Source organism: Glandiceps talaboti, chromosome 20 (assembly GCF_964340395.1).
Source record: "Glandiceps talaboti chromosome 20, keGlaTala1.1, whole genome shotgun sequence".
NCBI lineage: Eukaryota > Metazoa > Hemichordata > Enteropneusta > Spengelidae > Glandiceps > Glandiceps talaboti.
The window spans coordinates 2,029,233-2,042,916 of NC_135568.1; the positions used below are offsets into that span (position 1 = coordinate 2,029,233).

The 13,684-nt window shown below is 37.2% G+C and overlaps 1 protein-coding gene across 1 annotated transcript in view; it reads right to left on the reverse strand.

Annotated features, from left to right (window-relative positions):
- Positions 1-13,684, reverse strand: part of LOC144450953 (low-density lipoprotein receptor-related protein 2-like) — a 126,057-nt gene that overhangs the window by 22,154 nt on the left and 90,219 nt on the right. Inside the window, exons 57-71 of the mRNA XM_078141712.1 lie at positions 12,993-13,118; positions 12,587-12,709; positions 11,948-12,079; positions 11,021-11,152; positions 9,919-10,038; positions 8,663-8,788; positions 7,887-8,009; positions 7,109-7,234; positions 6,149-6,280; positions 5,578-5,836; positions 3,679-3,807; positions 2,822-2,998; positions 1,849-2,072; positions 904-1,149; positions 283-399 (exon numbers count right to left, since the gene is read on the reverse strand). Coding sequence (XP_077997838.1) covers positions 283-399; positions 904-1,149; positions 1,849-2,072; positions 2,822-2,998; positions 3,679-3,807; positions 5,578-5,836; positions 6,149-6,280; positions 7,109-7,234; positions 7,887-8,009; positions 8,663-8,788; positions 9,919-10,038; positions 11,021-11,152; positions 11,948-12,079; positions 12,587-12,709; positions 12,993-13,118 — 2,292 coding nt within the window. The remainder of the gene's footprint in view (positions 1-282; positions 400-903; positions 1,150-1,848; positions 2,073-2,821; positions 2,999-3,678; positions 3,808-5,577; positions 5,837-6,148; positions 6,281-7,108; positions 7,235-7,886; positions 8,010-8,662; positions 8,789-9,918; positions 10,039-11,020; positions 11,153-11,947; positions 12,080-12,586; positions 12,710-12,992; positions 13,119-13,684) is intronic.

The following is a 13,684-nucleotide window of genomic DNA, read 5'->3' on the forward strand; positions in this document are numbered from 1 at the left end:
TAATGTCTAATCATTGATATTTTGACAGCCTGATGTTTCTCTGAAATTACAAGGTCTTTATGATTCTCTGAAGTAGCACATAATGTAGGTGATATAAAATCTTGAAATGACTCTCCAGAACCCATAGTTTATGAAAATGTCTCTAGTTCCCATCGTCGCAAACCACGGCCTCTTTTACGGCACTGTCCAAAACGCACCATTATTTCACAGTGTCGCAGAAGAAATAACAGCTCTGGTTTGCGAGAATGCTAGTTCCTGGAGTGTGCAATAAAAAAGACATACCACAGTTGACTTCATCTGACATATCTCCACAGTCATTGTCACCGTCACATATCCAGTCTGCTCTGGTACAGTTCAGATTGTCACATTGAAACCATCCTGGGTTACAAATTCTCAATGCTAAAACATTCAAAAAATAGAAACAACACTTGTATACAAAATCTGACCAAATGAAAAATATTGAGTAGTCTGTATATCGGCACCAATCCCTTGGGAGATTTTATTTTTGTCTTTGTCTCATAACTTTCAAATGTTTTGAATTTGTTATTCATTTCAAATTTTGTGAATGAAAACGTGGCCAACTTTTATTTTTATTTTTACCAGTTACTAGTAGTCTCCCAAAGATTTTAGTGTTCACCCGACTATTCACCATCACTCCCTCAGGTCGCTATTTCCCACAAATAAAAAAGAACACAACTGTGTTAAATTTTTGTATTCAAATAAAGAGTAAAAAAAGCCCCCAAACAGGAGTTTGTTATAAAAACTACAGTCAGTCAATCTATGTACCAATTTGGAGACATGGATACAAAGAATGTTAAATGGAGGGATTCAAACATTGAGGTTTAAAGCTAGTCTGGTTGTGTCTTTGAACATTGCATGAAAGTCATCACTAAACACACTTACGACAACTAGCAGGTTCATCAGAACCATCATGGCAGTCAGCCTCTCCATCACATTTCCATAGCAACGGGATACATTTGTTGTTATCAGCACATCTATATTGATAACTAGAGCAATTAGCTCTACAGGTTTGTTGATCTGACAGAAGGACAAAGTCATCAGGACATTCACATTTATATGTAGTTCCACCCGGTGATAACAGGCACAGGTGAGAACAGTCACCATTATTTGTACCACACGGATTATCCACTGAAATGAAACAAAAAAGAATTGGTCATTTTCCTCACTTGAAAATTCTTTACGTCTAGAGTGTGTTTCTTAAGGGTGGCAAGGAGGTAGAACCTACCCAAGTTCCCCTGTGCCCCCCCCCCCCCATATATATATATTATGCATAATGTATGGGAAACTGCCACTTTTACCAGGTTTACCCCTTCCTGTTACCATGGTTCCCGGCCCATAGCGAAAGCACTGGTTCCAAAACATAAGACACCAAAGTGATGAGACAAAGCATACATTATAGACTCAGTATTAGTAAAATAAAAAAATCTGCCTGTCAATGAATGTATTCTTTTGGTTCAATTGTTCACATACGTACTACTGTAAACCTGGAAATTCTCACTAAAGACTTTTCTCTTAAATATTTCACTGGAAAAGAAAACGCAAAAATAAGTAGTGACTGAAATGCTTCTTGTACCTCTTACTGTCTTGGTGTAGTGTGAGAATTTTAAGTTCATAGAATGGTTACTCCCTAAATGTCTGTGATTTATAACTTAGTTGGTCTGTGTTAGGATATAACTCTTAGAAGTTAATCCCCAAACATCCCCTATTTATAACTTTGTTAGACTGTGTTAGGATCTAACTCTTAGAAGGTTTACTCTCAAAACATCAGCTATTTACAACTTTGTTGGACAGTGAATATTTCATCTTAACAAGTTTTTTTTTCCTTACGGTCTTGTTGTCTCATTGGATGATAGACATGGATGTCCATAGGACGATGTATAGTAGTTTGCATTACATGTCTGTCTTCTCCATTAAACTTGTTGGCTTTGTTTAAATTCATGTTATTCCAGTCTGTCCAGTATATAGAATCTTCAAACAGAGTCAAAGCAAATGGATGGGCAATTTCGAATCCTGTTACTTCATGGCGATTGTTACCATCCAAGTCTGCAAAGCTGTAGAACATCAACAAAATAACTGAATTGTACAGTTACACTACATGTTGTACAATTTTCTTGGGTGAAATAAATATGGACGTTTGACTGTTACCATCTAAGTCAGCAAATCGATAGAACAACATCAACAAAATACTGTCAAGTAGTTTATTTTCATGGGATTTCATTTTCACTGAAAGTATTTTTGGTTTATAATGAATTGATTAATGACCATATATCAAGGAAGAGCCAACATAAATAGTAACATCAGTTTTAAAGTGACAGAGATGTGTTTACTCCAATTTCCTGTACGTGTGTCTTGCAAGACATGGTGTCAGCACATTGTAGAACATTAATACAACACAAGGATCAAATTCCACATTCTGATAGCCCACTCTCAATCCTTTAGATACAGGGCATCTTCCACTGCAAATAGTCCATCAATCTAATGATTTCTGCATTCTCCAACTCCTCTCGGCATTCCATATTGTTACATAATATTTTGTATCCGTCACATTTATTCGTATTTTAAATCTGTATTTGCATTTGTTATATTTTGCAATTGCACGAAAACCCATATAATGGATGCATTGCTGTTTATGAATAAATAAATAAATAAATAAATAAATAAATAAATAAATAAATAAATAAAAATAAATAAAATAAACATCTTTGATGATGTTGATGAGATGTCGGCAACAATTAGAGTTAATTCTCAATACTTTTCTGGAGCTGTGTTCAGATATCTTTTATAATTAAATTGCACTTACGCGATGTAATCAAAATGGGCATCAGCCCAGTAAAGTCTGTCTGTGGTGAAGTCAATAGTGAGACCATTAGGCCATCCAACCTTGTCATCCTGAATTACAACACTCTGGTTGGTGCCGTCCATTCCTACACGACCAATATGAGCATAACTAACACTCCAATCTGTGTAGTATATATACCTGAAAATATAAACATATGAAATCTAAATATCTCTTGCCCTTTTTAAAAAAATACTTTGTTCTGAGAATTGCTCCCAGAGACTTTTTTTCATACAGACAAATGCGAAATTCTACAGACCCCCACTCAGGTTTGGGACTATGTAACAGGACTATGTTGCACACTTGCATATGAAATTTATATGTCACCTCAGTAGAAAATTGTTATACCTTATTTATCCATATCAAATCTGACAATTCAAATAATATTCCCATTGTGCAATATTCTAGTGTTCAAGTGGAAAAAAAAGGTGGAAACCTTAATGGGGAAAACCTGTGTTGTTCATGTTTAGACATGAGGAAAACTCATTACATGTACCTGGGGAAACCGGTTAGTGTTTGGGCAGGAGGAAACCTGAGAACCAGGGGAAACCTGAGGAAAACCTGTGTTGTTCAGTAGGGTAAAACTATAACGACACTCTTCTCTTATGAATAGACCTAGTTAAATCAACCCATCCAGCACTGGGTAGGTTTGCATCCACAGTATAAGTGAGTTTGGAAAGTACAAAAATTCCATTTGTCGTCGGTAAATTACTTCATTGCAATGTTTTGGCCACACACAGATGGCCTATTTCAGGGAATAGATCTTGAGCAGTGACAGCATGTTTGTACCTTGGATGATGACTAGGCACTAGTGGACTTACCCAACTTTAGGGTGTGCAGCAATTGCCCTTGGTTCAGACAGCCCTGATGACACAAGTGCCTTGCGGTTTTTACCATCCAATTCAGCCACTTCAATCATATCATTAGTCCTGTCTGCCCAATAGATTTTTCTGACAAAAAGAGTTAATATAGTTACATGAAACTCTTTATTCAGCACTATAAATCATACACACACTAAAATCTATCAGTGACAGACACACCAAATTATATAAGTGACAGACACACCAAAGTCTAACAGTGACAGACACACCAAAGTCTAACAGTGACAGACACACCAAACTCTATCAGTGACAGACACACCAAAGTCTAACAGTGACAGACACACCAGTCTATCAGTGACAGACACACCAAAGTCTATCAGTGACAGACACACCAAAGTATATCAGTGACACACACCAAAGTCTATCAGTGACAGACACATCAAACTCTATCAGTGACAGACACACCAAAGTCTATAAGTGACAGACACACCAAAGTCTATAAGTGACAGACACACCAGTCTATCAGTGACAGACACACCAAAGTCTATAAGTGACAGACACACCAAAGTCTAACAGTGACAGACACACCAAAGTCTAACAGTGACAGACACACCAGTCTATAAGTGACAGACACACCAGTCTATCAGTGACAGACACACCAGTCTATCAGTGACAGACACACCAGTCTATCAGTGACAGACACACCAAAGTCTAACAGTGACAGACACACCAGTCTATCAGTGACAGACACACCAGTCTATCAGTGACAGACACACCAAAGTCTATAAGTGACAGACACACCAGTCTATCAGTGACAGACACACCAAAGTCTATAAGTGACAGACACATCAGTCTAACAGTGACAGACACACCAGTCTATCAGTGACAGACACACCAAAGTCTATAAGTGACAGACACATCAGTCTGTCAGTGACAGACACACCAGTCTATCAGTGACAGACACACCAAAGTCTATAAGTGACAGACACATCAGTCTGTCAGTGACAGACACACCAGTCTATCAGTGACAGACACACCAAAGTCTATCAGTGACAGACACACCAGTCTATCAGTGACAGACACACCAGTCTATAAGTGACAGACACACCAAAGTCTAACAGTGACAGACACACCAGTCTATAAGTGACAGACACACCAAAGTCTAACAGTGACAGACACACCAGTCTATCAGTGACAGACACACCAAAGTCTATCAGTGACAGACACACCAGTCTATCAGTGACAGACACACCAATAAATTGCACACTGAAGTCTACAGGCATTGAAAACATTTGTTGAATGAAAACCCAAATTGTGTCATAACAAACCAATCTTTAATAAGTTAAGATGAAGGAATCTAATGGTGTTTACTAGTTTATAGACATTCTCTTTCAGCAGACTAATGTAAATTTAACACTGATAGATATATACAAATGAGAGCTGGGCGGTCTCAACAAAATTCAACTTTATAAATGGTCTCCAAAAGTCTGACTAGCTTTCACTCTGTTAACAGAGCATTGATCATCAGGTGGGTAAAAGGTCTAGCAGTAACAGACACATACCCATGAATTGATTACATAAGTCTAGCAGTAACAGACACATACCCATGAATTGATTACAAAAGTCTAGCAGTAACAGACACATACCCATGAATTGATTACATAAGTCTAGCTATAACAGACACATACCCATGAATTGATTACATAAGTCTAGCTATAACAGACACATACCCATGAATTGATTACATAAGTCTAGCAGTAACAGACACCTGTCCATATGTTGATTAGAGAAGGCTAGCAGTGACAGAGACACCTCCACACAAACATTAAATAGTACAAAAGCTTAGCAATGACAGTCTTTTCTTCCCCAAACAAAGAATTTGAGTGTATTGTAACTTACCTGCCAACCCAATCTACAGCAATGCCTTCACCATCTGGTATATAGTGTTCAACAATAGTTTCTAAACCAGTTCCATTCAAGTACATACGCTGTAAGATACTTTTTGGAACATCAATGAAGTACAGTCGTTCTTCTCTAACATCAAAATCTAGAGCTACAACACTTGAAAAGCCTTGAGCGATAAGCTCATAATGGGTACGGTCAAGAGAAAGTCTGCGTATGTAGTAACGATTACTGAAAATCAGATATGGGGCGACATCTGAAATGAAAACAGAAAGACTTTCTGTGTATAAAGTGATGATAGATGATTGATTGAGGTGAGGCTGTTACTTTGATGCAGCTTCAATTTGCACTAACTGCAACTGGAACTGTACAATATGCAGTTTCTTATTGGTTTCTGCATTGTTGTATCAAACAGAGCCATTGGGTATTAACATGAAATGGTGGTACACAAGACGACAGAAGAATACACCAAGCAGTTTTTTAGTAAAACTTAAACCCAGGCATTAAAAAATATGTAATCTGTCTTGACAAAACTTGTGCAAAAATAACAAACTGGGATCAGACTTACCACTTATGGCCTTGCAGGTGCTTCTATCAGGTTCCCTCTGATACCCATCTACACATTTACAGATGTAAGAACCAGGTGTGTTTTCACAGACTTGACTACATACACCAGGTGTTTCAATACATTCATCAATATCTGAAAAGAAACAATAGCGCTCCAATCATAACAACTATCAATCAATTTATGGCCATCCAATCATAACAACTAGCAATCAATTTATACCCTGTTCAGACATGTAGAGTTACCTCAGTGCTCCACCAGCATAAAGTTACAACTGAATTCTTAAAAGCTACCAAGATTGCCTGTCACATGCTGTACATAGTGTTAGCAAAGCATAAGACAAGCAAACATGGTAGGTTGATAGAATTCAGTTGTAACTTTATGCCGGTACAGCACTGATGCAACTGTGCATATCTGAACAGGGTATTAATTAACATGCCAGATATCTCAGAATTATATATCTGCAATGAATGGATGCTTTTCCCCAATATATCATCGTCTGAAAGAAGCACCAACCACTCATTCACCTTTCATGCTCTACACTCCCTTCCCTTCACATACTGCTCTTTAGCTGACCACTGCATTACGGGTGATCAAAAACTGAATATTTAAACTTCATGTGATATGTAAATGTATATAATTCTTGGTGCCTTTAATAGTGTTTTACCCCAAGGTAAAACAAGGAGATTAATTTGTTCTCATACATATCTGTGTTAAATGTATCACTGTGTAGCATTACCAGTAGATCAAAGTGATGGTGTTGCCTAAGACATTCAATGATTTTTGTTTCTGACATGTCTGAGGAGTATATCAATTCCAGGTAAGTGAAAAGATTTACAAGCAAATGAATACTTTTAGGGGTGTGTCATTAAAAACTGACAAATGCAATTCTTTCATTTAATTTTGCATGCGGCCCCTACGGACAAAATAAAGTAAACTCAAGAGGAGACTGATGAAACATACCTCTACAGGCTTTGTTATCAGGCATAAGGTTATAGCCAGTGTTACATTGACATTTAAAACTAGTAGCTGTGTCCATACATGTGTGTTCACACTGGCTGACCAAGACATCAGCACACTCATTAATACCTGAAAAAACAAAACATTACTATCATTTTACAACCACTTGGTTAAAGGACCACAACTTGTTCACTTCCCTCAGTCTACTTCATGTACCCTGCTGTAATGCAAAGTCCTATGGTGAGTATGCATTCTTGTGAGCAGTGCCCCTCTTTAATATGGAACAGTATACCACTTGAATTTCATTCTTCGTCAACTGTCAATACATTCAAGAAGGCTATCAAGACATCTGTTTGTGAAAGCTTTCTAACTTTTACTGCAATCTACTGTTGTTCCTGTTCAGCACCATACAACATTACGTCGTATTGAATTTAGGAACTATACAAATTGATTGATTGATTGTATGGAAATCAGCTGACGCTAAGGTGGACTGCAAACGACAAAGTAAAAATTAGAAGAATTTTGTAAAAGTGGTTATAAGTGGGGTTTAATTTCTGCTTATTAATTGTCTATACTTTGGGGACGACTTACTTTGATCATTCATAAATCAACACTTTGGCTCACTTTAATACTAAACACCCATTAGTAAAGATGTGGTTGCACGTTTTCAAAACATTACAACCATGTCTTGAAGTCTGTATAACCACAGTGACGTTTATCAGACTCATCACCAGTCAGTACGTTTATTGCACACCTGGATATATGCACTACATGTACTTACCACAGTGACGTTCATCAGACTCATCACCACAGTCAGCATGTTTATTGCACACCTGGATATATGGAATACAGGTGTTGTCATCACATATAAACTCATTAGGTTCACAGGTGGGAGCTGGAGTGTCTGGATAGAAAGTATAATTAATGAACTCTAAACAAAGTCTCTTTATTACGTACAGACCTACGGCAGATGCAAGAGCTCTCAACACCAGCATCACCAACATCCATAAGTACATACATACATACATACATACATACATACATACATACATACATACATACATACATTATTACATACATACATACATACATACATACATACATACACACATACATACATACGTACATACGTATATACATACATACATACATACATACATACATACATACACACATACATACATACGTACATACGTATATACATACATACATACATACATACATACATACATACATACATACATTATTACATACATACATACATACATACATACATACATACATACATACATACATACATACATACATACATACATACATACATACATACATACACACATACATACATACGTACATACGTATATACATACATACATACATTATTACATACATGTACATACATACATACATCCATCCATACATACATACATACATACATACGTACATACGTATATACATACATACATACATACATACATACATACATACATACATACATACATACGTACATACACTTTTCAACTTTTCAACTTTTACCTTTGAACTCAATTTACTTACTACACTCTTCATCTAACTCATCTGAATTATCCCTGCAGTCGTTATCACCATCACACTTCCACAGCAATGGGATGCATCGTGTATTTTGACACCGAAATTCATTGTTCTCCAGACACTCTCGATATTCTGCAATCATCAAAATAGCTATGATTATTTTACTTGTAAAGATTTCTTTAACATAAAAACTTGTTTTTAGAAATGGCAAAAACAAGTCTTTGTTGAAGACATGGACCCAAAGAAAAAACAAAACAATTGTGTAGTTCCAGTTACCTGACCCCCTAGTTTTTCATTGTCGACCCTTAGCTATTTTTCACATTTTCAAGAAAAAAATAATAAAATCGCGAAAATTGTGAAGTCTCGCCAGAAATAGTGGATGCGGAAACTGACATCAACTTAAAAAGACAATATAAAACTGTTCTTCCAATCTGTAATGGCTGTACACCTGGTGAGAAGAAACCAATAACACAGAGACCATATGGAAAACATCGGAAAACATAACTACCTGAACTAGACTCTTATACATGAAAAAAATACCAATAAAATAAAAAATAAAAATTACCTACCCCACCTATTGTAAAATTGAGTGAAATTGAAATGAAATCGAAACCATTATTGCAAAGGTTGAAAAATCAAAGTGAAGTGCATACCCCTGCAAAAAAGCAACCTTGGTCTACCATGGTCACCATGGTATTTAATGGTATTTGATGGTTGACCATGAACTACCGGGGTCTGCCATGGTATCAGACCAAGGTCAGGGTTTACAGACCATGGTCAACCCATGGTCAACCATGGTCTAAACTGTATAACCAGGGTCTTGATGACTCAATTGCCATCATCTCTACCATGGTCGACCATGATCTAGTAGGTATAGACCATGGTCAACCACGGTTTAATAGTACAGACCATGGTTGACCACAGTCTAGTATGGGTCAACCATGGTCTAGCATGCATGTACAGACCGACCAAATTATCGGACACAATCCGATTGTCATGATGAATGAATATATGCTAACAACTTCAAAATAACACATGTAAACAAATCTTATTTAAAATATTATCTTATTGTTGTACACTGTGCATACGGGTGCATGCATGGTACAGTTACACTAATTATGTACACTACAGTATATGACATTTGTACCATGTTTGGTTGAAATCAGCTCATGCATTTCAGAGTACACCATTTGATTTTTTTGAATGTATGAAAAATGTTTAAGGTCCGTCAGGTTATTAGAACAGTTTTTTTTTTGCCTTACCACAATTTCTAGGTTCATCAGAATTATCACCACAGTCATTGTCATGGTCACATTTGTATTCCTCTTTGATACATAGTCCATTGTCACAAGTAAATTCACCAACACCACATTCACCACGAGCTGCAACAAATTTTATTTTATTTGATTTAGAGTCAAGAGCAAAAAACTACAATAAAGGATCAGTTGTTGTGGGCACTTTTTTTTATTCCTTTCCAAAAACTACTGTAGGCAGACGGTGTGATTTCTATTCTGTAACAAAATGTTGTTGCATCCAATCATATCACTCTGTTTCAGTTTATTGACAGTTACATCTTGTATGTTCACGCCCACATTGGACATGGTGAACATAGGACAGACAAGCCAGCACAGCATAGTTCCCAGACACGTGTGAATGTGGTTACATTTAAATTGGTCCCCTAAATAGATTATCCAACATTTCGTTCTCAGCAACATAGTTATATAATATTATATATCAGACATCTTTTGGTAACAGTAGGTGGGATTATTTTTCTTTGATTTGCACTGGGCTGTACAGTGTGCCTACAGTCATTTCAAGGTTTAGGAATACAGCTATTAAAATCCTTTGAGGTCACGTTTTTATGGCAGAAAGAATTTTTTTATAGGAATTATTATTTAACAGTTGTGTTTCTTTCTTCTCTGTATTACCAATGTACTGATTTTTGTTGACGATGACATCTAAACCTGATAAGCTAGGAGGAATTATTTCATGTCACTCTAATAAAATAATCTACTATGTAAGGGGATTGGTGAGATGAGGAGGATGATGACAGCAATCAGGGGTGAACAAATCCACTGGTCCTGGGTCCGAGACTAGCGATTTTTTTGGGTGGACCACACAAATTTTACCTTGTCTGGTCTGTCGGACCAGTACCTTACTGTTAATAACTATGTTAAAAAGTCGTCTGAATATACAGATTCATAGGTAAGATTTAATGTTTCACATTAGCGGGACCTAGGACCACTAATTCTTTCAGCAGGACCACTGGATTTTTTAAGGCACTGGTCCGGGGACCACCAGTTCACAAAATGATTTGTTCACCCTTAGCAATATATGTTTTATAGTTCTAAGTAAAACACTTACTACAGTTGACTTCATCTGCTGCTTCACCGCAGTCAGCATCTCCATCACACACCCATAGTAATGGTATACAACGTCTTCTATTCACCAATGCTACAGGACACGTGAAATAATCTGAAGGGCAGCTTCTATCATCTGGAAACAATACAACACACACTACGGATTAATTTTGGAACATCCAAAGGCTTTCGGAAAAAGTCTGTTTTTTTCACATTTCAAAGCAAAGCAAGCATTAAAACAAAGAATGTATATTTCCTAATATTAGTTAATCTTAATATTCATCTTTATTTTGTTGAAATTGATCACGTTTAAAAGTCAACTTTGGCCAAAATAATGGCCAATTTTTTTTCCAATGGCCAAAGGTTTGGTTGGGATTAGGACTAAGATGTGAACAACAGTTATCTGGCAGAGCTATGGAAAACGTTGGTCCAGAATAAAAGAATAATATTAACTAATCCTTGTGGCTCTACTGATGAGGTAATACTATGTGAGAACCTGGGACTGAAACCCTGGCCTTTAACTGATGAGGTAATACTTATGTGAGAACATGGGACTGAAACCCTGGCCTTTAACTGATGAGGTAATACTTATGTGAGAACATGGGACTGAAACCCTGGCCTTTAACTGATGAGGTAATACTTATGTGAGAACCTGGGACTGAAACCCTGGCCTTTAACTGATAAGATAATACTAATGTGAGAACCTGGGATTGAAACCCTGGCCTTTAACTGATAAGATAACACTAATGTGAGAACCTGGGATTGAAACCCTGGCCTTTAACTGATAAGATAACACTAATGTGAGAACCTGGGATTGAAACCCTGGCCTTTAACTGATAAGACAACACTAATGTGAGAACCTGGGATTGAAACCCTGGCCTTTAAAGAAACATGATACCAATGTAATCTTAAAAATATTGGTATAACTCACCACAACCATGTCTGTTATCTTCATCAGACATATCTCCACAGTCATTATCTGAATCACAAATCCATCTGGACGGGATGCAGCGGCCATTATCACAAGTAAACTGATTACCATAACATGTAGAATTTTCATGACCTGTAAGATTTAAAATCAGATAATATGAACTGAACTGAACTGAACCAGATATATGAACAGAAATTTGATTTAGAACCAGTTACATGAAATGAGAGTTGACCTGTAGGTCAGTGGTTTCTATGTGACAACATTAAATTAAAAGAAATAGGAAAATTCGTCTTCAAATATTAGGTAAAATAACAATATTTTTGACCCACCAACCATCCACCCACCCACCCACCCACCCACCTACCTACCCATCCATCAATCCATCCATAAAACCACCCACCCACTCATCCAGCCATCAGCCATCAACTCCATCTACCCATCCGTCCATCCATCTATTCACTCATCCATCCCTCCACCCACCCATCATCCGTCCATCCAGCCACTCACCTATCGACCCATCCACACACCCACCCATCCATCTGTCCACCCACCCATCAACCCACCCACCCACTAAGTTTTAATTATATGCCTGCCAGGTACCATTGTATTTTGTCCTCTATTTCATTACATATTACTTACTACAAGAACTGGGTTCATCTGACGTATCCCCACAATCGTCTTCACCATCACAATGCCAATATGGTGGAATACATCGAGCGCTGTTTTGACAGCGGAAATCTCCCTCATCACATGGTTCTTGAGCTGCATGGATAAGTGGATAAACATGGATGAGAACAGAGTAGATGGATAAACAAGGAAGAGAACAGAGTAGATGGTTAAACAAGGAAGAGAACAGAGTAGATGGTTAAACAAGGAAGAGAACAAACTGACTATAGCATCTGACATTTGTGCCAGGTTTGGTTGAAATCAGCCTTTGTATGTCTGAGATACAGGTGATAATGGACAGACAGATGAGGCTTAACATAGTAATCCCCTGTGGGTTTCACCTTTTGGGGACTAAAGAGACTATGAGATCAAAGCTTACCACAAAATGTAGGATTTTCATCAGAGTTATCACCGCAGTCATCGTCACCGTCACACAACCAACGACGTATAACACAAACGCTAGTTGTTTCACATGATCTGTAGCCTGGCTGGCATGTACGGTTTGCTGCAATACAAAAATCCAAATTATTGAATATCAAATATTACCAAACTTAATATTTTACAGACAAAAGTCACAGAACATTCAGACACAGTGGAAGACATTCTTTCAAAGTCTGGAAAGTGACAACTATGTAGTTATAGTTATTAAATTTAGTTTTTACAGTAGTTACAGCCCATTTCATGTTAGTGTTCACTGACTTTAAGACAGCAAGATTGATTGAATACAGTTTCTTGTGCCATTTTGACTGTAAATGAAGTGAACTAATGTGCCACCATGTAGACATCACATCATTGGTGCCACCACGTCTGTGTCTAGTTGTAGTGTAGTTTCTTTTATGTAGCAAAAAACTGCATCTGCTATCTTAATTTTAAACTTAAGTGTAGAATGTGCCGTTTTTTAGTGGTTTCTGCATGGTTGTATCAAACTGAGTCAGTGAACACTAACATGTAAAGGGTCACACCACAGTACCAAGTAAACACCTTTTTAGTGGTACACAGATGAGAGTTTGGAACGAGACTTTAATTACAAGTTATCCGTATCCTGAAGAGAGAAATGACAACCACCTATAA